The sequence below is a fragment of the Macrotis lagotis genome, chromosome 5, assembly GCF_037893015.1.
Source record: "Macrotis lagotis isolate mMagLag1 chromosome 5, bilby.v1.9.chrom.fasta, whole genome shotgun sequence".
Lineage (NCBI taxonomy): Eukaryota > Metazoa > Chordata > Mammalia > Peramelemorphia > Peramelidae > Macrotis > Macrotis lagotis.
Window position 1 is genome coordinate 20,514,268 of NC_133662.1, and position 23,732 is coordinate 20,537,999.

At 51.5% G+C, this 23,732-nt stretch overlaps 4 protein-coding genes across 10 annotated transcripts in view; 1 reads left to right on the forward strand and 3 right to left on the reverse strand.

The window, feature by feature from the left end:
• Positions 1–149: 149 nt before the first annotated feature.
• Positions 150–1,913, reverse strand: MEA1 (male-enhanced antigen 1). Of its 2 annotated transcripts, none has more exons than XM_074236992.1 (4): positions 1,761–1,913; positions 972–1,252; positions 772–874; positions 150–539 (listed from the first exon to the last, which is right to left on the reverse strand). In XM_074236992.1, exons 2-4 carry the CDS (start codon positions 1,239–1,241, stop codon positions 388–390), a joined length of 525 nt encoding a protein of 174 aa, XP_074093093.1. In that variant the 5' UTR covers positions 1,242–1,252; positions 1,761–1,913; the 3' UTR covers positions 150–387. The 2 variants fall into 2 exon arrangements, with proteins under 2 accessions (XP_074093093.1, XP_074093092.1); XM_074236991.1 differs by lacking the exon at positions 1,761–1,913 and adding an exon at positions 1,584–1,726.
• A 594-nt stretch (positions 1,914–2,507) lies between these two features.
• KLHDC3 (kelch domain containing 3) lies at positions 2,508–14,414 on the forward strand. 2 transcript variants are annotated; one of them, XM_074236990.1, is made up of 16 exons: positions 2,508–3,616; positions 4,020–4,147; positions 4,374–4,595; positions 4,727–4,897; positions 5,492–5,607; positions 5,864–5,935; positions 6,467–6,680; positions 6,753–6,839; positions 7,008–7,116; positions 7,247–7,320; positions 11,387–11,537; positions 11,662–11,728; positions 12,977–13,081; positions 13,186–13,260; positions 13,346–13,463; positions 13,858–14,414. In XM_074236990.1, the coding sequence occupies exons 3-16, from the start codon at positions 4,442–4,444 to the stop codon at positions 13,992–13,994; spliced, it is 1,650 nt and encodes a 549-aa protein (XP_074093091.1). In that variant the 5' UTR covers positions 2,508–3,616; positions 4,020–4,147; positions 4,374–4,441; the 3' UTR covers positions 13,995–14,414. The 2 variants fall into 2 exon arrangements, with proteins under 2 accessions (XP_074093091.1, XP_074093090.1); XM_074236989.1 differs by lacking the exons at positions 11,387–11,537; positions 11,662–11,728; positions 12,977–13,081; ... (1 more) ...; positions 13,346–13,463; positions 13,858–14,414 and adding exons at positions 7,416–7,494; positions 8,027–8,705 and having other exon boundaries at positions 2,510–3,616.
• A 624-nt stretch (positions 14,415–15,038) lies between these two features.
• On the reverse strand, positions 15,039–15,914 carry LOC141489219 (transmembrane protein 121-like). Its single transcript, XM_074189992.1, has one exon. It carries the CDS (start codon positions 15,912–15,914, stop codon positions 15,039–15,041), a length of 876 nt encoding a protein of 291 aa, XP_074046093.1.
• A 403-nt stretch (positions 15,915–16,317) lies between these two features.
• The window catches only part of CUL7 (cullin 7), a 29,608-nt gene continuing 22,193 nt past the window's right edge, over positions 16,318–23,732 (reverse strand). For 3 of the 5 annotated variants that reach the window (XM_074236995.1, XM_074236993.1, XM_074236994.1), the window contains 10 exons: positions 23,365–23,498; positions 22,903–23,082; positions 22,575–22,684; positions 22,307–22,489; positions 22,027–22,187; positions 21,579–21,813; positions 20,923–21,088; positions 18,467–18,606; positions 17,282–17,411; positions 16,318–17,071 (listed from right to left, as the gene is read on the reverse strand). In XM_074236995.1, the coding sequence (XP_074093096.1) occupies positions 16,380–17,071; positions 17,282–17,411; positions 18,467–18,606; positions 20,923–21,088; positions 21,579–21,813; positions 22,027–22,187; positions 22,307–22,489; positions 22,575–22,684; positions 22,903–23,082; positions 23,365–23,498 (2,131 nt within the window). In that variant the 3' untranslated portion in view covers positions 16,318–16,379. Of the gene's footprint in view, positions 17,072–17,281; positions 17,412–18,466; positions 18,607–20,922; positions 21,089–21,578; positions 21,814–22,026; positions 22,188–22,306; positions 22,490–22,574; positions 22,685–22,902; positions 23,083–23,364; positions 23,499–23,732 lie in introns of those variants that run through there. The other 2 variants (XM_074236996.1, XM_074236997.1) reach the window with 2 other exon arrangements.

A 23,732-nucleotide genomic window follows, 5' to 3' on the forward strand; every position in this document is an offset into this window, starting at 1 on the left:
AGAGAAAAGGGGTAACACCTTAAGGTTCTTCCCCAGCTTAAGCTGTTCCAACATCTATTTATTTCTTTGTACCCAAGGCTAGACCCTTACCTGCCTCTCATAGGCACTAGTGGGGGATTGGGGGTCCTGGGACACAGATGGCACCGCTCTTGGCTGTGTACATAGGGTGCTTTATTCTCTGCAAAGTGTTACATGCTAAGGTGGATTGGGCTTGGGCAGATGTCCCCATATGTACAGAATTGAATAAAGTGGATCTCTGGAGAGGAGTCTGACTTTGCCTGTGATGTAGAAGGGAATAACAGGGGATCAGGAATTTATCCAGTTGTGTATCAAGATGGAACTAAGTTAGGAATTGGAAAAAAAAAATGAGGCTGTTCTCAGTGGTAGTTACTTCCATGTAGAGGTTGTCTGTCGAGCCTGTAGAGTCTTCTGTACCACATCCTCCCACTGGGCGTCTGAAATCTCCTGGGCCCAAGCAGGGACTCCTGGGGCGGGCAGGCTTACACCAGCCATCGTCCGTTTGACCAGCTCCACGTGTTCTAAACCATACCCAAGTTTCAGTTAGAGAACAGAAATGGAACCAGCCTTGTTACCATTTGCTTTCTGGGAGGGATGGGGCAGTCCCAAAGCCTTAGGCTAATTAAGTTCCCCCAAATCTACCCTATAAATCAGCTGACTCCTTTTGGTTCAGGGACCTATTACTGCTAATTAGAGTTCTGACCAGAGTTCTACTTAATACTAATTTTGAAACAATTTAGAAATCTTCCTTACCTGGGTCCATGGGTATGGAGCTTCTGCTGCTAAGTGCGACAGCTCCCTCCTCTTCTTCATCTTCACTCTCCACAGGAGGGTCAGGCAGGTGCAGCCCCAGGGCCTAGAACACAAAAAGAATGGTACTGTAAACTACTTCTGCATGGCCTCTGGCTGCAGGTCCCTGCCCATTCCGTCCAGAACCACCACGAACACCACACCTGGATCCGTTCCTGAATGTCAGTGGCAGCATCCTCAGTACCTTCCACTGGTGCCAGTTCCACTTCTTCTTGCTCAGGGTCCTGGTTCAGAGGCTGGTACAAATAGTCTGTCGGGCCCGGCCCCAAGTCTTCGGGCTCCTCCTCGTGTTCTTCACTGCTCCAGTCACCCGTGCCGTCTGTGGGCCCCTGATGCTGCCCCAGATCCTCATTCTGGTTTGGGAAGATCCGCTCGGGACCCATCTTGTCGTCCCGCAGAAGCACTGTTGCCATGCAGGCCCGGGCTGGGGGGGGAGGGAGCCAGGTTTGGGCCGGTTAGGGCCCCGGTAGGGCTTCCCTCAGGCCCTCAACGACGCCGCCCACCCCGGCCCCCCAAGTATTTACAAATCTCCAGGCCGGGTTCCTCACTTGCGTGGCGCCCGCTGCCGGGGCCGGGGCCTCCCCGCCAGGCGCCCCCGGGGCTTCCTCCCCACCCTCAGGGCTCCCCCCACTTGAGGGGCGTCCTCACCCCGCTCCGGGTGCGCCCCTCTTCCGGACTCCACTCCTCCGGGCCCCTCCTGCAGGACCCCCGCCCCCCCCGTCCCTCGGGCTCCCCCATGTCTGAAAGGCGCTGACCTGCTCCGAGCCCGCGGCCGAACCCGCACTTTGACTTCCGGGGCCGGAACTGTGGAACCCAATTACTGGCTCCCGCGGCCCCGCCCATTCCCGCCTCTCGCTGCCAATGGCTCTAGCGCTGGGAGGGACCCGAAGGCCCGACTCGCATCCGGTCCGGGCAACGCGAGACTACATTACCCAGACGTCCCTGCGTCGCCTTTATGGATGTGGCCGCCCGAAATACCGGTGCCTTCTCTCCCGCTTCCTTTCACCCCGCGGACTCCATCTCCCAGCCTGCGTCGGGGGCGTCGCCCGGCAGTGCGCACGCGCCAGGCGCTGCCCGACCGGAACTAGAGGGTTTCACTGGTGTTTGTCTTGTTGGGACCGGCCCGTCGGTTGGAGCGGAACCGGATTCGGCCTGCTGGGAGCGCGCGCGGACCTGCGGGCCCCGCCCCGGCCCGGCCTGGCAGGTAGCAGGGAGCGGGGCGTGTGGGCGGAGGGTGGAGCAGGACTGGGAGGGACCGAGACGTTGGCGGGGGAGGGGCCCTGAGTGAGGGGCATGGGGTGGAGGAGGGGCAGGGAGGGAGGGGGCGCCGGGGTCGGGGAGGAGACACCGGATTGGCCTGGAAGGGGTGATCGTGAGTCCAGAAAAGGCCCGGGGCGCGCTTGGCGGGGGGCGGGGAAGGGCGGCCGGGGCTGTGGACGGAGGGAGACCCCAGGATTGCCGGAGGAGGGTCTGGGTAAGTGCTGGGGGGCGGGGAGGGGCGCTGCCCCGGCCCCCCGGGCCCGGCGCCCTCGGGGGGAACAAGCTGTTTTCTTCTCCTCCGCTCGCCGGCACGAGGTTGCTTTTTATTCCGTGAAGGGGCAGAAGTGATGATGATGAATTAGGAGAGATCCTTCTCCGTCCTTCTGCAGAGACTGGGAGTACGCGCATTCGGGGGAGGGGCGTTGATGCTATTTTGGGTCGGAGCCGGTGGAGACGAAGAGCTTTGACCTTGGGCTGGCCTGGGGAGTGTCGTTTCTCCCCCAGGCTCTACGTGCCGAAGCTCCGGAGCGAGCTTGGCCCTTGCGTTAGGTCTCCTCGGGCAGGGAAGGGATGATGGCTTTGAACCCAGCTCGTTCTCTTCGGAGATGGCAGTGCCACCTGGCGGGTGACCTTTCCTTCTGTCACTGGCTCCTGGGCAGCTCCCAGTGCCTTGAATGTTTTCAGGGGTGGTGGGTGGGGAGATTTGTTTTTTTGTCCAAGCTTCTGATTTTGGGAACTCAGAATAACAAACTCTCAGATTTGGAAAGCAGCTCAGAAGTCATCTAATTCAATGCATACTTGAACATGAACTCTGCAATAAACCTAACATGGAATTGCCAAAATGACAGATCTGATGCATTTACAAATTTGTCTGCAGTTTACATAATCTTAAATTTGTTTAGGACACTGAAGGGTTAAACAATTTGCTCATAATTCCCATAGATTATATAATGTGGTCATAGATTTAGAGGGAAGGGACCTTAGAGTTGTTGTCTTTCCTTCCTCCATTTTTCAGATAAGGAAACTGAATGATTTGCCCTAGGTCTAACAGGTAGGAAGTAGCTGAGATGGGATGTAATCTAATTTAATTTAATAAAATGGGATTTAATTTTCTCAAGAGGCAGTGTTCTTTCCATCCCATGGGTGCCTCCTCTAAATTCTGATACCATTTTAAGTGTCAGAAGCAGGACTTAAACCCTGGTCCTTCAGACTTAAAGATTTATTGTATCAGTTGCTTCTTCTTACAAATACAAAAATTATCATTACCTTCTCCTCCTTGGTGCCTAATAGAATAATCTACTTTGTTTGGTGGAATGTCTGAAGCACTTAAGCATTGAAGTCCCAATTAAATTTTTCACTACCCAAGACTATCTTTGCTTTTCCTATTAACCAGATTCCCTGTTGGGACCCAGTTGGGGGAGGGGCAACAGCAGTTATTTTCTGCCCTTCAGACAACATGGCTGGGCAAAAAAGCCTGTCCCTATCTACACCCTGCCAAGCTTGAGTTCCTGTCCTGGCCAAGTTCCAGGTACATCTGTCAGGGGAACTCCTTGTGCCCATGGGGAGCCCCAGGTAGCTCTAATTACAGAACCCTGTGGGAACTGCCTATCTCTGCCAAGCTACCCCTAGTTGTACTGAAGTTTCTTGAGTCTGGGCACATTGTGTCCTCTCTAAGGTACCTGACCCTGAAGGACCCTGAAGACAAGGCCCCTGAAGGAAATTCCTAGCCATCCAAGGGCCTGAAGCCTTTTTTCATGGAAGTACCCTTGCCAGACTGTAATGGGGTTGTCTAGGCTGACTAGGTTATTAATAGCCTTGCGCATTTTAGTATCCTTCTCCCCACCTCAGAGAGTGCCCAGAATCCTTAAGAACTTTTGGCACTATAAAGTTCGGCAATAGAAGCAATAGGACTTGTTTCTTATCTCTTGCAGTTCCTAGCTGAGGAGAGCACTGAGTCAAACTAGAGCTTTTCCCCATCTGGGGACAGTGTATGGGATCCCTGAAGTCCTCAGAAGTCCTGAGCCTTTGTTCATTGTATTCTTCGCCAATGAAGAATTAGGTCAGGGTTGCCCCAGGCTGTTGGGGAACGGGGTTAGAATGAACTCTGACCTCTGAGCTCCCCTGAGGTGAGGGTAGTCATCTGGACTATGACTGAGCTTTCCTTAGAAGGATGGTGTGGGAGGCATGTTAGAATGGTAATTGCAAGCCAGAGGTAGTCAAAGCAGGGAAGGGCACAGCACTAGGGAAAGAGATTTTGTTTAAAGGGCTTTTACTTGTTTGCCCAGGCAGCAGAGACAGCGGGGCAGGCTGGCCAAGCTGTGCGGGCATGTGTCGGTAGCCACATCCGAGGGGAATGTTACGGTGGACAGTGCACCTGGAGGGCGGGCCCCGCAGGGTGAATCACGCAGCTGTGGCTGTGGGGCACCGGGTGTATTCATTTGGAGGATACTGCTCAGGAGAAGATTATGAGACATTGCGCCAGATTGATGTGCATGTCTTCAATGCAGGTGAGTTGGAATGGTGATGGGGGGGTGATAATTAAGGTAGGAGTAGGAAAAGGCAGAATGGGTTGGGTCTGACATAGATGGATGGGGGGGGACCAAGAGGGTCACAGGTCTGAATGGGACTGTGCTTGCAGTGTCTCTGCGGTGGACGAAGCTACCCCCAATGAGGTCCAGCGGACAGGCTGGGGAAGTGCCCTACATGCGTTATGGACATTCAGCCGTCCTCATTGATGACACGGTCTACCTGTGGGGTGGACGCAATGACACAGAAGGAGCCTGCAATGTGCTCTATGGCTTCGATATCAGTGAGTATTGACTCAGCTGCTGAACTTGTACAAATCATGTACACGTTTTAAAAAAAAATTTTCCCAATTACGTGTAAAGCTAGTTTTCAACTCAATACATTTACATAAGATTTTGAATTTCACATTTTTTTCTCCCTCTTTTTGCTTCCCTCTCCCCTTGACAGTGAGCAATCTGATAATAGATTATACATCTCCAACTTTGTTGAACATATTTCCCATATTAATCATATTGTGAAAGGAGAATCAGAACAAAAGGGGGGAAAACACGAAAGGGTAAAAAAACAAATTTTGAAAATTGAAAATAGTATTCTTTGATTTGTATTCAAACTCCATAGTTCTTTCTCTGGATGTGGATGGTATTTTCCATCACAAGTCTTTTAGAATTGTCTTTGAATTGTTCTGCTGAGAAGAGCTAAGTCTATCATATTTGATCATCACACAATGTTTCTGTTAATGTGTACAATGTTCTCTTCCTTCAGTCACTTCACTCTGCATCTGAGTAGAATATTGGTGGGGTGTGGGAAGAACAAAATCCCTTGGGGCTAGGAAGTAGTGAAAAACATTTAAACCCAGACACTCCCTGCTCTTCTTTAGATACTCACAAGTGGTTCACACCCAAGGTATCTGGCACAGTGCCTGGGGCCAGAGATGGACATTCAGCCTGCGTTCTGGGGAAGAACATGTATGTCTTTGGGGGTTATGAGCAGCTGGTAAGTCACTGAGGGAAAAACGGAGATTTAAGAATATATGGAGATAGACATGGAATTAGTAGGATTCTTTCTTTTGATTGCTAGACTTTGATGGGAATAAGGAGTAACTTTTTTTCTCCTCTCATTTCCATTTCTCCTTCCCCTATTCTCAATCTCTCTCTCTCTCTCTCTCTCTCTCTCTCTCTCTCTCTCTCTCTCTCTCTCTCTCTCTCTCTCCCCCCCCCCTTCCTCCCTCAATTTCCTTTCCTTGGTTTAGGCTGACTGCTTTTCCAATGATATCCACAAGCTAGATACCAGCAGCATGACATGGACCCTCATTTCTGCAAAGGTCTGTACCTTTCTTTTTTGTGTAGATCTTTTCCATTTTTGCCTGAATAATTCATGAAATAAGAGGAATCACCTATATTCCTTAAACCTCTTACTCTACCCCAAACTTTGCCAAATCCCTTTTCTTTCTTCCTTTTATTACCTATGCTTGGTTCCCACTTCCATTCCAAGGGAAGACTGGAAAGCCAAAATTGATGAGAGGCTAGGGGACTAGAAGCTTTGATTTGGGAGTTACTGAGAAAGATAAGTTGCTTCTTTTGTAACTTTGGAGTAGGAGGTATGGTTACATTATTTCTTTTTTGTTTGTTTGTTTTTTGTACTTTTTGCCAGGCAATGGGGTTAAGTGGCTTGCCTAAGGCCACACAGCTAGGTAATTATTTATTAAGTGTCTGAGACAAGATTTGAACCCAGGTAATTCTGACTCCAGGGCTGGTGCTCTATCCATTGCACTACCTAGCTGCCCCACATTATTTCTTAAATATCCTTTCTAGTTCTTCTAGTGAATCTTTTCTCCATTTCTACCCCTTTCCAGGGCACTCCTGCACGATGGCGGGACTTTCATTCAGCTACAATGTTGGGTAACCGTATGTATGTTTTTGGTGGTCGAGCTGACCGATTTGGACCCTTTCACTCCAATAATGAGATCTATTGTAACCGAATACGTATCTTTGACACGAGGGCTGAGGCTTGGTTGGAGTGTCCCCCTACCCCACTATTGCCTGAGGGCCGAAGAAGCCACTCTGCCTGTGAGTATTTCCCCTCTACCCCCAATTCTTTTGCTCAACCTCTCTCTCCTTAACATTCTTTTCCATTTCCAGTTGGGTACAATGGGGAGCTATACATATTTGGTGGCTACAATGCAAGGCTGAATCGGCATTTTCATGATCTCTGGAAGTTCAACCCAGGTAAAGGGGTTGTAGGAAGTTCTAGGATGTTGCAGTGGGCAATCCATAGGAAAAGACTAGGGTCAAGCAGGGTGAGAAGAGAGGCTCCTGGATAGTTGGCAATCATTGAGGGAATAGCTGGGATAGGCAAAAATTTGAATTTGATAATTTGCCTCAACTTCTCTTCAGTGTCCTTCTCTTGGAAGAAGATTGAGCCTAAGGGAAAGGGACCATGCCCCCGCCGGCGCCAGTGCTGTTGCATCGTGGGAGACAAGATTGTCCTCTTTGGGGGTACTAGGTCAGGATGAAGGAGTGGGGGGGGAGGGACTCAGGATAAGGGAGAAACATGAGGCTATTAACACTTGTTTCAGGGATTTTGGAGGGATGTTCATCATCCCCTTTTTTTATTTTTCTCTTAATGCCTTTAGTCCTTCTCCTGAGGAAGGCCTGGGAGATGAGTTTGATCTCATGGACCACTCCGACCTACACATTCTAGACTTTAGTAAGTGTTACCACTCCTCAAACTAGACTTATTCCTAGGGAAGGGAAATCAGGGCTACTCTGCTTCCTAAGCCCCTGCTCCTCTTTCCACCTCAGGTCCCAGCCTGAAGACCTTGTGCAAACTAGCTGTGATTCAGTATAACCTGGACCAGACCTGTTTGCCCCATGACATCAGGTACAGGAATAGAGAGGGAGAGAGGACTGAACCACCCATGTAGTACTGTCTTAGTAGTACTGTGGAGTTGGTGAGTGTGGTAACAAGCACATCTCTGCTTAGCCAGCTTACTGATAGTCCTGAGGGGAAAATGAGACAGGTGGATATCAACATGCTGGCAGAACACAGGTTGTGCCTTTAGGGGCACAAGGAAGTAAGTGAGCTTTTACAACTCCAGTGTAATTATAAGCTATATAAATTGTTCTTTGCTTCCTTCTTCTTGTTTACATTGAACACACTTTTCCCCAGATGCCCAAACATAAGCAGGATACCAGTACAGATGTGGAGGCGGGAAAGTGGGTTGTATAGGGTTTAGTAATGGGTGGAGTTCAATTGCTATTAAACCTGGAAGGTCTACGTGGAGGAGGGAAGGTGTAAGTTGTTGGTCTTTAGGAACCTTGAGGGATTGGGTTTAGTGTAAGAGCATCTATTTCTTTTTCTGTTTGCCTTTCTCCATTCTCTTGCCTTCTTCTTGCCATTTCTGATTTTGCAGGTGGGAGCTGACTGCCATGACCACCAACAGCAACATCAGCCGCCCTATTGCATCATCCCATGGATAGGGGGAAGCCTTCATTGACTTCCCTACTGATCCTGCTGCTGTCCTCACCACCCCTTCCCATCATTTGCGAGCCTGCCACCATGGGCCCCGGACTTTGTTCCCCTGCAGCTGGAGGTGCTGGACTAGGGATTTTTTCTGTGCTGTAGACTTTTGGAGGGGCAGCCGGGGGAATGCTGGGGCCCTCCCCTTATCCCCTGTCCCCCGGGGCTCAAGCCCTCTCCCTTTGGTGCTCTCTCCCATCCAACTCCTTTTTTCCCCTCTGATTGTTCCTTAGTATGTGCCCTTTGTTTGGGGCATCCACATATTTTATGGGGTTTGAGGGAGGGAAGTTGAGGAAGCATCAGTACCTAGGCAAAGCTTCACTGCCTCCTCCACCTTCAGGAGAAACCCTTAGCCCCGCCTCCTCAACCCTGCCTGAGCCATGAATGGTGTCTGGGAGCTAAGGAGTAGAGCTGTTGAAGTGAAGTCCTGTCTTCACTGTCCTGGGGGACAGGGGTGTCCATCAAGTGATCCCTTCCTCCCCTCATTCCTGACCCACTTACCCCCTCCAGGTTGTTACTGTTCCCTGAAAACCAGCCAGCGCGGATTTTATAAAAATGTGTACAAACCCAAAGCAGTGTTGTCTGTTTGTGGGGCACATGAACAATCCTTCTGGAGGAGGGTGGAAGGATGAAATGGAGGCTGTGGGTTTGACACCCCCCCCCCCAAAAAAAGGGGAGAGCAACAACATGCTGGGGAGAAGCCACAGCCTCTTGGAAGGGAAGGGACTGAGACCAGAACTGGACCTTCAGCTTCTCACAAGACTAGAGGCAATCTGTCGCCCAAGCCAGTCAGTCTTTATGAAGCGCCTACAAAGCACTAGATGTGGATACAAATAAAAAAGTGAGACAGTCTCTGCCTTCAGGGAGCATATTTTCTACTGGGGGTTTACAACATTGACTAATAAGTAAGTGCAAGATCTATACAAAATAAAAAAGTAATTTCCAGGGGACAAGGCTACAACTACTGGGAAAGGCCCTTGGGAGGGAAAAAGTGGTACTTTAATAGATCTTTGAAGAAAACTAATTTGGGGATGGTTGGGAGTTGGAGGAAAGGGGAAGTGGTAGAGCATTCCAGTTAATAAAGGACAGATGGAGCTAGAATATGAAATAAATTGTGTTTGGGAGATGGCAAGTAGACTGGCTTTGATGGACTGTAGAACATGTGAAAGGGAACTGACCTAGAATAAGCTTAGAAAAGAAGCTCTGGCTACATTGTGAAGGGCCAAAAACTGCCAAAGAAGCAATTTGTATTTTATTCTATAGAGATGATAGGAAGCCACATAAAGCTTCAATTTTTGAGCAAGGAAATGACATGGTTTTCAGGAATGTCATTTTAGCAGCTCTGGGGAAGAGCTTCTTAGAGAAGAGACTGGAGGGAGTGAGATCAGTTAGACTATTGCATTAACAGAAGAGAAATGAGAATTTGAACTAGGCTAGTGGCCCTGAGAGTGAAGGAAAAGGAATAGAAGAGATGTGGAGGTGGACTGAATAGCACTAAATAACTGATTGGATATGTGGGGAGTGGAGGCTCAAGGATCAGAATAGTGATTCCCCTGTCAAGTAAAGAAGTTGGGTGGGATGTTTTTAGGAAGAAAAATGACAAATGTGGTTTTGGATACATTGTTTGAGGGAGTTTGTGGGTCATTTAGGTAGGAATGAATTGTCCTGCAGGCAGTTGGGGAAGTGGACCTGGAATTCAGGAGAGGAAATAAGGGCTGAATATGTAAGTTAGTTTAGAGGAGTCATCTGCATTGAGATGAACATTGAACCCATGATGGCTGAGGAAATCACTAAAAAAAGAGGGGGCACATCAGGGAGCAGCCCAATGCTATGAAAGCCTAGGAAGAAAATAGCCAGGAGGAGGCGATAGCTAGTAGTATCAAGGCCTCTGGAGAGGTTCATAGGAAGGAGAAAGAAAAGTTTAGATTTTTACCATAAGATTGCAAGGGATTGGGGAGGGGGAAGGGAGGGGAGTGGGGATGAGAATAAACATTTTCTAAGAGTTTGGCTGCCAACAAAAGGTAAGGTGGGAGTTTGTAAGGAGGGTCAAATGAAGACTTGAAAGCTAAGGAAGAGAAGGGAACCAGTAAGTTATTAAGTGCTCAGGGGTATCCATAGTAACTACAAATGAGCTCTCATTTGACCCTCACAACAACCCTGGAAGGTAGGGGCTGTGATCCTCATCTTAAGTGGAGGGAATTCAGTCAGAGATGACAGGGATCTGTTCAAGGTCCCTGACAGACTGGGCTGTGCTGCCGGGAACCTTGGGGAAAGAGCCGGTGACTAAGGAGAGCCTGAAAACCGGGGCCCGGGAACGGGTGCCAAGGGGCTTCCCCACGGGGGGCTTGTCAGCGAGGGGTGGGGGAGTGAGCAGTGGGAGGCCGGCGCGGTCACGGTGGGGGGGTGAGACGGGGCGGACACGGGGGGGGGGTGAGGCCCACGCGGACACGGGGTGGTGGGATGGGGCGGACACGGGGGGGGGGGGTGAGACGGGGCGGACACGGGGAGGGGCGTGAGGCCGGGGCATACACGGGGGGGATGAGACGGGGCGGACACGGGGGGGGGGGTGGGACGGGGCGGACACGAGGGGGCTGGACCCGGGGGGGGGGTGAGACGGGGCGGACACGGGGGGGGGCCTGAGGCCGGGGCATACACGGGGGGATGAGACGGGGCGGACACGGGGGGGGGGGGGTGAGACGGGGCGGACACGAGGGGGCTGGACCCGGGGGGGGGGGGGGGGCGTCGCGCAGCCGAGGCCCGGCCCGGAAGCCGCACGTGAACTCGGGAGGTGAAGACGGGGCGGGGCGCACGGGGGCCAGAGGCCGGCACAAAGCCGCCCGCCCGTGCGGGGCTGCCTCGGCAGGGGCGCTGCCAGAGGAGTCGGGGCCCTGCCCCCCCCTCCACTACCCGGGCCCGAGTGTGGGTCCGCAGGTCCTCAGCGCCCGCCGCCCCTCCTGGGGAGGGCAGACCCGGGCCCACTTCCGGCCGACGCTTTCCGGGGGCGCTGCCGGAAGGGGCGGGGCTCTGCGGGCCGCGCGGCTGCGCAGGACGCGGTGTCCAGGCCGCGTTCGAGAATCGGGCCTTTCCCCCCAGATGCCGAAAGCCGGGAAGTCGTGCGTTGCGGCTGCTCTGCGGCCCCGGGAGCCCCAGGCCGGCGGGTCCGCGGGCACAGCGGCGCCGGGGCAGGGGCGTGAGGCAGGGGCAGCCCGGGCGGGACCCGGCACCCCGAGCCAGCGGCGCCCCCTCCTTTCAGATATGGCCTCCATGCCCTTTGAGGAGCTGTTGGAGCTTCAGAGCCGCGTGGGGACCAAAATGTGGGGACGACTGGTGGCGGGGACGCGCCCTGATGGCCAGCCGCAGAGGGCGGCTCCCACTCGTGATCGGGGGGCCGCGGAGAAGCAAAGGTGATGGGCGCAGCGGTGGGCGGGAACCTGAGTCTCAAAAGAGCTTGGCGGGGTTGGGGTGGGAGAATGATGAGTGGGTTTGTCCGCTGTTCGCTGATATCTTCTCCTTTTCTGCCACCCTCAGGCCCCTGGAAATGTCTTCCAAGACTCGGGTGCCGTTTTTGCGACAGGTTGTCCCCGTCAGAAAGAAGGTGGGGTCGAGAGCTGTTTGTTTGTTTTTTGTTTTGTTTTGTTTTTAGGTTTTTGCAAGGCAATGGGGTCGAGCACTTGCCCAGGGCCACACAGCTAGGTCTTTATTTAAGTGTCTGAGACCGGATTTGAACCCAGGTACTCCCGACTCCAGGACTGGTGCTTTATCCACTACGCCACCTAGCCGCCCCGAGAGTTATTGGTTTACATGACTGCTATGTGCAGAGCACAGTTTAACCCTTTTTAAAAAGTTTTAAAGTAATCTTCAGGTCTTCTTTTCAATTACCAAGTTCTGTTGATTTTATATATGCTGCATTTTTCACATCCATTTCCTTCTGGGGTTGTAATTGCTACAGATCTTAGTGCCACGTGCTTGAACTGTCAATAATTTCTTTATATGTCTTTATTGTCTCCACTTCATGTTTCTCTGCTTCATCTTTCATATTAGAACCAGACTTAGTATCTTCCCTATGGAAAAATCCACTCATGTCTAGAAATCTTAAGTGTTCTCCACTGTGCCACTGAGTCCAGACTCCTCCTCCTGTACCTGTCATTCAGTGCCCTTGATAAATGGGCAGTGCCATATTTCTCCTTTTGTTGCACAAATCACACCTGATAAGCTAGTTCACTGCCTCCAACCGGGCTATGTTTTCTTATCTTCATGCTTTTGTTCATGTACTTAAAATGTTTTCCTTTTTTCTTCATCTGTTAAGTCTCTACCCATCCTTTAGAACAGGGTTCTTGAACTGGAGTCTGATTTTTTTTCTTAAAATGTTTTGAAAATTGCATTTCAGAATTATTGTTTTCCTTGTGATCTTATGTCTTTCTTCCATCTAAAAAGTTATTTTGAGAACAGGTCCATGGGGTTCAAGATGGCCAATGTGGCCTGTAACACAAAAAGTTAAGAGCTTTTAACTTGAGTTTTACCTCAAAGCCCACTTCCTTCCAAGAAACTTTTCCTGATCCACAACCTACTCTTTCCCCTCTTCTTTAATATGATCTTTCATCTTTGAATCTGAAGTGTTTATCATATAATTTTGTAATTTTTTGTGTTTTATCACCCTACTTCCCAGTCCCTCTGCAGACTATAAGTTGTATCAAGAGACTTTAGAGATTTTTTTCCTCAATTTTGTCTTTCCTTCAGTGCTATATAGAAAATAGCCACCTCATGTCCGAATATCATTTTTCCACAGACAAGATAGAAAACAAAGAGTGATCTTGATTCTTGTTCCTTTTGATGTCCTTCACAGGTGGCTCGGGACCCTCGATTTGATGATTTATCAGGGGACTACAATCCGGAAATATTTGAGAAGACTTACAGATTTCTGAATGAATATCGTGCAAAAGAGAAGGAGGTAAACAGAAAAACTAGGCTTTGGGAGTTGATGGGGAAATTGTATAGATCTTGATGTATACTGGGGGGGTCTGCTTATGCCTAACCATGATCTCAGTTCTGCAGCTGGTGTCAAAGCAATTGAAAAAGAGCAAGCCAGGAGAAGAACAGGAAAAGCTGAAGCAACTACTCCATCGAATGGTAAGTAGCAGAAGATATTCAGACACATCCTTTGTAGGACCCCTCTCCTTTCTGGAGGCAGACATTTCACCACTCTTCCCCCCAGGATCATCAGGAGGCTGTTCAGCAGGAGCGGCAGCAGCAGCAAGAACAGTACCTGGCTCTGAAACAGGAACAGAGAGCCCAGGCCCAGAAAGGCCATCGACCCTACTTCTTGAAGAAATGTAAGTAGAGGAAATGATCTCTCAGTCTTTTGTGGGGCTGTTTTGTAGCTGATCAAGTAAGCCATGTCTGTTTGTGAAAACCGACATGGAGAAAGGGCCCTATTAGTGGAGATGGGGAAAGACTAATGGACAAAGAACAAATCATCAGTAAGGGGCATAGGTTAGGTTCTGCATGTTGCCTGCATCTCAGGCAGGGCCTGAGGGAGGAGAGAATGATGGAAAGGGTGCTGTGATAGAGAAGGGTAGGAGAGACCCACATGACCGTCTGGGTTGAGAATGCTCAGCCAGCCCACCCCATTGGGCTCTTAAAAAGCTCACTGGTGACTCTATAAACAATGGCCTATGAGATCTTGTCATAGCTCACATTTCCTCCCTGATTTCCCCCTAATATTAGCTGAACAGAGGCAGTTGGTACTGGCTGAGAAATACAAGAAGCTAAAGCGAAGCCAGAAGTTGGAGAGTTTCTTGAGCAGAAAGAGGCGCCGAAATGCTGGAAAAGATCGAAGACGGTTGCCCCTGGGCAAGGACTAAAGGAGGTGTTCAATCTGCTTCGGCCCCTTCTTCATTAGGGCAGTTGAGGCAGTCCTGGAGTGAGCTTAGTGCTTTGTGGTTCTGCTTCTCTTCCCTTGGGTTGAATACCTCAAACTGTGGGTGGATCTGGTCAGCCACTGTGCTGCTGTTGTCAAGCTGGGTCTCTGGTTATCATTGAGACAAAGGAAGGAAAGAAAATACTTAAGACTATATACTATAGACTGTGGAATCTTTAGATCAAACCTGGCTCCCTTTTCCCACTAGGAAGGATGGGCCTTTTCAGGGGACAGCTTTGGTGTAAAAGGAAGAACCATTGTGAGGGGCACAAGTTAGTGAGTCTCCTGGAGGCCACAGCCTGCTCCCTGAGCCTTGCACTAGGTGCTAGGGTACTATAAACACTTTCATAAACACTTGATCACATATTTTGTCTTGCTTTGTTTTTAAGAAGGGGAGGGTTGGAGGGGTGTAAGAGGTATTCATGTAGTTATCTGAATCTTACAGGGGTAACGGAGCATGGGGAATGAGTGGGTGATAAGGGAGGGTGGGGGGGTTGCCTTCTAATACACATCAGCCCTTTTGGAGAGAGTTTATGAGCCCACATAAGTTATCATCTGGATAAGAGGGTATCCTAGGGTAGTAGGGCAGGAGTTTACTGTTTCCAGTAGTCTTTTCTACCCAGATGAAGGATTTGAATGCTAAGAATGCTTTGATCACTCATACTTCTCCCTCCAACTGTTTCTCTATCCCTCCCTGCCTTCAGCCCTCAGAGCAGAGATGGCAAAGCCCCCTGGACCTCAGTTGTAGCTTTATTGTACAGTCTGACACTTGAAGCCCTCAGCCTGCATCAGACTGATTTGATTTGGGCAGCACATTCACAAAAAGCCCTTGCAAGGGGATACTCTTTAAAGCTCTTTAAAGACTGGACCAGACCCTGCCTCAGTTCCAGGTTGAAGGTGAAAGGTCTCAGGCAGGTTATGCTGGTGAAAGTGATAGCTTAGGAGGGCAGTCTGTGTCCATTCCGTCTCCCCGTGCACTCCGGGCAGGTCACGTTGGCCTCCTGGTCTGAGTTGAGCCTATAAGGCCAGGCCCAGTGGGAGTCTGGGGTGACTGTGGGCCAGAGAGCCACTGTTTTCGGTACTGCAGAAACATGCAGAGCTTGAGGGCCAAGGCCAGCAGGTTCTTTCCTAGAAAGATGCTGGAGACATAAGAGTCACGGAAGAGGAGAAGATGGGTGGCCCGGATTAGGCTTGTGGCCAGGTTAACTGTGAGCAGGCTGAGGAGGGGGTAGAGTACCATGCGATGGGGCAGGGGCTGGGGGCCATGAAGGCTGAGCTCGCCTAGGGCTGCACAGGGTAGCAGCAACAGCAATGCATAGCAGTAGAAGAATGTGACGCCCTCTGCCCAAAAGGGCAGTGCCCTCTGAGGAGGCTCCCACAGCCCTGCCTGTACATCTAAAACATCCAGCAAGTCCACGGCCACCCACAGCAGGTGGCTCCGGAGTTCTTCACGCCATCGGAAGGTGGACAGAATCTCAGGAGCCTCCGGGGACCCCAAAAGGGCAAAGAGTCCAGGCACACTGAGTGCTAGCACCAGGGTGAGGGCCTGGCGGGCAGGGGGGCCGGGGCAGTGACCCTCAGCCCGGCAGCTCCGGTAAATGAAATAGACCTTCATCTCCAGCACAAAGACGTAGAGGAACCAGAGCAGCATGGCGCAGCCCCGCCGGCTGGTCGGGGCCTCGGCCCCCGCGCCGGCCACCACCGGCCGCAGGACGCAGAGCAGGCAGACGTCAGCCGCGGAGAGCAGCAAGCCCAGGCCCAGGCGCCAGCCCCCTGGGCTCTGCCCCAGGAGATAGCCGTCCGCCAGCAGCATGCTCCCCGAGATGAGGGCGACCACCAGCCCGGTGGGGCACGAGGATGCCATCCTGCCGAGCCCCCGGTGCCCCGCCGCCGCCTCCCATCCCCCTGCTCCTGGCCCGGGCCTACCGCCCGCCTGTGCCCCGCGCGCCCTCCTCCAGCCCGGGCCCGCGCATACCCACTGTCCTGGGCCCGGGCGGCCCGCGGCTGCCCCTCCTCCAGCAGCTCCTCCCCCCCATCAGCTCGGAGCCCTGCTCCGCGGCCCCGGCCCGCCCGGCCCCATGCCCGGCCCCATGCCCGGCCCGGGCCGGCGGCTCCGGGCTGCAGTGCGGCCGGACCCGAGCCGAGGCCGCCCCGCCGAGCCGGGCCGAGTCTGGCCGGGCGCGCGCCCGCGCGGGGGGCGGGGCCGCGGCGCGGGGCGTGTCTGCGCGGCCCCGCGGCCCGGCCCGCTCGGCCCGCCCCCCCCCCCCCCCCCCGGCACACCCGGGCCGGGCCGGAAACCGCCTGCGCCGGGGCCGGAAACCGCCTGGGCCTATCGGAAGGTGGAAAAAGTCCGCGGAGGCGGCGAGGGGCCGGGGCTCGTCCGGGTGCGGATCTCCAGGGTGTGGAAGGTGGGGAGCGGGGCCGGTCCTAAGGGCACCAGGTTGGGGGGTGCCAGCGGCGGGCCCTCGGGCTCCGGGGCCGCGTAGGCCAGCACCTGGGGCCGGTCCTCCTGCCTTCGAACGTAGCCCTGGCCCAGGAGGTGGAGGACGCACGAGAGGACGTCGGCCCCGCTGCAGCCGCCCGCGCCGGCCCCGCTGGCGTCCAGGGCCCCGGGGGGCGACTGGCCCTTCTGCCAGGTCTCTAGCACCTGGGGGCGCACACAGAGACCCGTCACCCGGCCCCAGTTCTCTCTCTGAATTCTCCTCCGAACCAGAGAGCCCACGGGGTGCTCCACAGTGCCCCAGATCCACCCGCCCCTTGCTCCTGGTGGCCATGCCCCGGGGAGTGCCCACCTCACCACCTTGCAAGGACCCCTTCCCCGTACCAGGCAGACAAGCTGATCAATGTGCAGGCCCTTCTCCCCATGGGCCTTGAGGATTCGGACGAGGAGGCAGCTCAGGAGGTTCCTCTTCCTCTCCAGGGTCTGGCACTCATCCTCCTCCACACTCAGGTATGTCTGGGGGGGGAGCAGCCACAGGGCCTCCCCCCCAGGCTCCTCCACCTCCCGAAGCCGCAGCACACCTGAGATACAGCCACCCCACCCCACACACATATACACACTTCTCAGACTCAGGGAATCAGGAAGCAGGGTACATCTTTCCTTAGGATAGAGGGTGCTAAGGCCTAAAATCCCCTCCCCTTTCCTTCTCCTCTACTTTTGATTCCCTGTCCTGTCCTGAGGAATCTTGTCCTGAATGAGGTCAGAGAGGTATCATAGCCTCTATTACCTACCCCCAGGTGGGAGACCCTGGCCTTCCTGAAGGGTCAGGGGGCCAAGACCTGAAGTGAGGGGCTTAAGTGCTTGCATCAAAAGCTCTGAGGAGAGGTCTGAGGTCTGCAGCAGAGTCTCCAAGGCCATCTCCTAGAGAAAGGAATCAAAATCAAACAGAAGTTGGAGTTTTAGGGGTCATCTAGCCCTGACCTGACCTGATTGATGAAGATCTTCAACCCTGACAAGTAGTCTGAGCCTCCTCGAAAATGATGAGCAGTGACAGTAGCAGAGGACAAAAAAGAAAAGGAGGAGTAAGGAAGACAAGAAAGATAGGAACATTCATTCCCCAAATGATAAATGGCAAAAGTATATGAACAGTTTTGGGAAGAAATCAAAGTTACATCATAGTTATATAAAAATGCTCTAAATCATTATTAATTAGACATGTAAATTAAAATAACTTTGAGATACCATCTCATACCTATCAGATTGGCTAAAATGGTAGAACATGACATTGTTAAAAGGGAATGTGAAAAAATTGGGACATCAATATACTGTTGGTGGAACTCTAAACTATCCAACCATTTTAGAGAGTAACACATGTGTGGGTAAATATTATATATAAATTTACATATAGAATTATACCCTTTGACACAGTATTATACCACTATAAGGTCTGTTTCCCAAAGTGATCAGAGAAAAAGGAAAAAACCTTTAAAGATCTCTTTGTGGTAACCAAGAGCTGGAAATTGGGGGGATGTCTATCAATTGGGGAAATGGCAGAAAATAAATTGTGGTATATGAATGTGGTAGAATACTACTGTTTTGTAAGAAATGATAAGCATGCTGATTTCAGAAGAACATGAAAAAGACTTGCATGAAATAATGCAGAGTGAAATGAGTAGAACCAAGAGGACAGAGTATACAGTAACAGCAATATTGTTCAAAGGGTAACCATGAATGACCAAGCTAGTCTGAGTTAGGTGAATATTCAAATCAACCACAAAGGATTTATGAAGGAAAATACTATCTAATATATGGAAATATGTATAGGTTGGTTCCACATATATAAAATGATGGTCTTTTCTAATATGGAGTTGGAAGGAAGGGAGGCAATTTGGGATTCAAAATGTAACAGAAAAATAAATTTTAAAAGATAAGTGCAGAGATGGGAATAAGGAGACAGACAGGAGGTGGGGAGGTACCTCTACTTGGTTGAAATGCAGAAGAAGCCACATCTGTAAAGTGGAAACATGGAGAATCCGAGTTCCAAACAACAGTTCAGCCCTGCCCAACCATGACCATTGCAGTAGTCGATGTGGCCCCACGGCTGGTGGACACTGACCTAATGGGTAGGATAAAAAGGAACATTTTACATAGGCTGTACACAGTACAGTTCTGTATGCAGAATTATAGATTTGAAACTGAAAGGGATCTCAGAGGTCTTCTATTCAAGTCCATTTTAGAGATGAGGAAACAGAGCCCCGAAAGGCCAGATAATTTGCTCTGGGCCATACAGGTAATAAGTTGCAGTCAGGATATGAACCCAGGTCCTCTGGCTCCAAATATAGCCATCTTTCCATGGCATCACTCTCTGTGTCTGCCTCTAAATCAACTAATATTTGTTGATAATTTGATGCATCTATAATATTATTTTGGTACTTCTGACAGTGTGTATTAAAACCTACCAGGCCTACTCATCCTATGGGAATCCTCAATTCCTGTCTTCCTTAAGAAAGAAAATCTGCCCTAAGTGTGGGTGACTAGGGTTCTTTAACCCTCAAAGCTAACACTCATCTGCACCATAAATAACCATTCCCCTCTGCTCCATAGTCTCTACCAACTATATCTTTGCACTCTGCTTGATGTTGTCGGGGAACCATCAAATTAATGACAAGAATCCTCCCCACATCTCCCAAATCTCACTGGCTGCTGATAGGAAGAGGGGCAGATTGGACCAAGGGAGCAATTTCCCCTGGGCTCCACTCACAGATCCCATTAGAATCTCCTCTTAACCTTATTAAAATCACTTTTCCCTTTACCCCCTCCTGGCTACCCCCCCCCCCAAGGGAGAGGATCTGGAGAGTCTTTTCTACTCCACCCTCTCTCTTCTTCATGGGCCTCCACCCCTTTAGGCCTGCAGCATTCAGGTGAATAAGACCACTCTCACTCTCTGGTTGCTACCAACTGGCCTCTCCCAGTAAGCAGGCAGACTCTTGTATCTCATCACAGTGACCAAAGCACTGTGGCCTAAAGACTAGCTAGTCCTACAGCTGAATATTCTAATATACATTATCTCTCTTAGAATGCAATCTTCTGGAGAGCATTATCTTGTTTATAGTACTTTGCATCAGTCACTAAATAAATCCTTTCCCATTTTCTTTTATTCATTCAAGTAATCATCTCTATTTTCAGTCCCACTAGGAAGATGAGATTTATCAGACTGGGAACTATCTGAGAGGAGGAACTGTTTTTTTCAAGATGTAGTTTAGTGCTCCCAGAGGGCAGAGCAGGGGCCCAGTGTGCCTGAAAAGGTTTGGAAACTGTCCCCTAGGTGGGTGACTTTCAAAACTGTCTAATTCTGGTATGTTCAGGAGAATGGAAGTTTCTGGCATTAAAAATATTAAAATTAGGGGTGACTAGGTGGCGTAGTAAAGCACCGGCCTTGGAGTCAGGAGTACCTGGGTTCAAATCCAGTTTCAGACTCTTAATAATTTCCTAGCTGTGTGGCCTTGGCAAGCCACTTAAACCCCATTTGCCTTGAAAAAAAAAACCTAAAAAAAATATTAAAATTAAAGCAAGCAAACAAAATTATCCCTCGTTTATGTCTGGCTAATTTGCTTAATATTCTATTTTACAAGAGTAAAAACAAATTGGGGTGCTATATTTTTCCAGTACAGTAATGTGCTCCCTCTGGTGGACATAGATGAATCTTCTCTCTCTTTGATTTTGTTGGATTTGTTTCAGGTAAAGCTTATTCTTCCTGATCTCACTTGGAGATCATGGAGTGTGGTTTGCCATTTCCTTCTCCAGCTCATTTTACAGAGGAGGAAACTGAGGCAAAAAGGATTAGGGGACTTGCCCAGGGACACATAGTCAGTGTCTGAAGCTAGATTAGAACTCAGGAAGCTGAGTCTTAGGGACTCCAGGCCCAGCTCTTTATCTATCCACTATGCCACTTAAATGTTCCCTGCCTTTGATACCAAAGAACTTTTAGCTTGAGTATTACAAGAGACTGGCTCATGTAGATTAGAGAGGCCATCTGGGCCAGACCTCTCATTTTATACATCAGGAAACTGAAGCCCCAGGAGAGAAGGTCACATATGCCGTCAGTCTTAGATGAAAAGGTGCCTTTTGGTGTCCCAGCGGAACCCTGAGTTAAATTATTTGCCCAAGGTCTAGGAGTAACTGTTGGAGGCAGGATCTAAAACCAGCTCTTTTGATTCCAAAGCTAGTTCTCTTTTACTATCCAATGGGGACCAGATCCCTCCCTCCCATCACTCCCATGCTCTCCCACCTCCACTCCCAGGTGGCAAGGTTCCAGTTCATGACCCTTCTTCAGAAACTCCCCCTTACTCTTCTTTTCTTCTTTGGTGTCCCCTCTCTGCCATGAGCAACCCCTCCCACTCTATACCCCCATCTGCCTACCCCTTCCTCTTACTCTGAATGTAGAAGTTGGAAAACTGGCTGAGGCTGGTACTAAGAGCAGGGGGAAGGTACTTGTTGGGCTCGTGGAGATAGCAGAGGGGGGACACAGGCCAGCATCGGGGAGACAGGACCAGCACAGACACCTCAGGGGTTGACTCCTCGGGCAACTCCTTCCCTGGCTGTGGGGGCAAATGGCTCTTCTTCATTCAAGTCAATCGGTCTAATAAGTACTTAATATCCTAACCCTAAATCCTGTCTCTCAACTTCTAGGAATGGAACTCTGGCCCCTGTCCCTCACCTCCCTCTAGTGATGGATCTCTGACTCCTTTCCCTCACCTCTCCCTGGGGCTGGGCCTCTTTCTTTCACCTCAACTTCTCCTAGGGATAGGACTCTGGCCCCTATTCCTCAACTTCTCCTGGGGATGGGTCTCTGGGCTTTATTGCTTGCCTCCCCCTGGAGCTGGGCCTCTGGGCCCTGTCCCTCACCTCTCCCTGGGGCTGGTTTTCTCTCTTTCACCTCCCCTCCCCCTGGAGCTGAGTTTCTGACCCCTGGCCCTCACCTCCCCCTGGGGATGGGCTTCCAGCCTCTTTCTCTCACCTTACCTCCTGCTAGGACTGGGTTTCTGGCCCCTGTCCCTCACTTCCTGAAGCCCCGGCATCTTGCCTCACCTCCTCCTGGGAATGGGCCTCCAACCCTTGCTCCTCATCTTCCTGTTCTAGGAGTTGCTGGTCGATTTGCTCAAGCTGGAAGAGGTGGAACTGGTGCTGCAGCTCCTCTGATGTGCTCAGGCTGCTCAGCATCTGTTGGGGCAGTCGGTTGGGGAAGCAGAGCCCAATCTGCTCCAGCACAGCCTGCTCCAGCCAGCTTGGGCCCAGGCTCAGGAGGCGGTCTGCCAGATAGTACCTGTAGTGCACGTAGCCCAGGCCTTACCAAGGATGGACTTGGTGCCAGCCTTTTCTTGTGGCCTTGGGCTCCCCCTTCCCTGATACTTCATGGGGCTCTTCCCTCCCTCCAGGCTGGAGGACCCTGTGTAGAGTCCCCACTCAGCCATGACTGGCTCCCCTGTCTCCCATCCCTGTTGGCCCTCTGCCTTTCCCTCTGAGGCCCCACACTCACTGGTAAAAGTGCTCAAAGGTAGTGGCAAGCTCTAGGCCAGAGAGGACCATCATGGGCTCCAGGCTCCTCTGTAGCTGACCCAGCATCTCTTCCCCCTGGGGTCCACCTACCCGGCTCCTCTGGATCTGCTGGTCAATGTGCCGGGCAAACTGCTCACTCACCTGGGCACAGGAATAGAAGGGAGAAGGAGTGAAAGGGAGGCAGAGGTAACAAGGGAGGGATGAGGGGCCTGGGAATCTAGACATGCATATCTGAGGATGAGGGGCCAGAGGGGACTCACATGGGCAGCAGTGAGAAAGGAGAGCTGGAGCAGAGCTCCAGAAAAACCCTGGCGGAGGGCCAGTGTGAAGGCTGCACGTGGTCCAAAGAGCTCTGCCCCAGCACTCTGGAGCCATTCATAGATGTCACAGTATCTGGGCACGAGGTCCGGGGCCTGCCAGGCTGCAGTTAGAAACCTGCTCACCTGGGGGGCAAGATGCTGGAGCATGAAGGGGCAGCCACAGTCATCTAGGCCCTCCCCCAACCCTGCCAGTCCCTACCCTGCCCACCTGCTCTTGAACCACACCCCTCCAGCACTGGGTAATATCCCTCATGCTGCCACCTGGAGGTCCCAAGTCAGTCTCTGAATTCAGAGCTTGATTTTTACTATTCTTGCCATCTGTGGAGACAGGGATAGGAGGAAAAGTTCAAGGATGCTCTCCCACCCCTAGCCTCCCAATTTTCTAGAATGAAGGACAGGAATAGTGAAGAACACCACAAAGAACGGGCAGACAAAGGGATAAAAACATAAAAGAGAAGGTAAGAGCTGGGGACACAGCTGGGAGGAAAACAGAAGTATGTTTCCCACCCCGGGATGACTTCTTCCCTGGAACTCACTGGGCCAGGTGAGTAACTTGGACTGGATCCCTGAGGGAGGCTCCACATGCACCAGCAGGTGGCTCAGGCGACGGACCCGTGAGATAAAAGAATCTGCTCGGCCTTGTGGGCAACGGGCCTTCTCTCTGTGCTCCAAGTACTGACCCAGCAGCCAGGCCAGGGGGCTTACCCCACTGCCATCTGAGAAGAGAAGACAGTTCAGGGAGACACTGCAATATGGGAACAAACAGGTGAAGGGTCAGGGAAAAATGAAGAAATTATGAGCTGGTTGGTAGGACACAGACTGAGGGCAGTTCTTGAATGAAAGCTATCATTGCAGACGGTATGGTATAGTAACCAGGCAATGTGACAGAATGACTACCAGGCAAAGTTCCTGAGGGAAAGCTCCCACAGCTGAGCCTGTGGAAGTTACCAGGGGCAGGGGTGGAACAATATCTCAGGGAGAAGCAATAAGATAGTTACCAGGTGCAGTGATGCTCTGTACCAAAGGGCTGACTAAAGCCTCCCAGCAGGTCCTTCCCAAGGCCTGGGCAGCCTCATCATCAGGGAGGAAGCGATCTGCAAAACTCTGCTCATGGCGTAAAGCCCCGTTCAGTCTGGTGACAGGGTCGGGAGCTAGAGGCACAAGCCCCTGGCCCCAAGACTCTCCCTCAATACCATACCCTGAAGGTTCTCATGTCCCATGGACATCAGGAAGGCCTCATCCCCAGAACTGTTCTATCCCCCCTCCCTTACTCACCCAGGACTCTCCCAGGCAGTGACTCTCACCCTGCCCCTGACCTCTTTGCTCCTGTCCTACTCCCACCTCCACCACACCAGTCCCAGCTTCC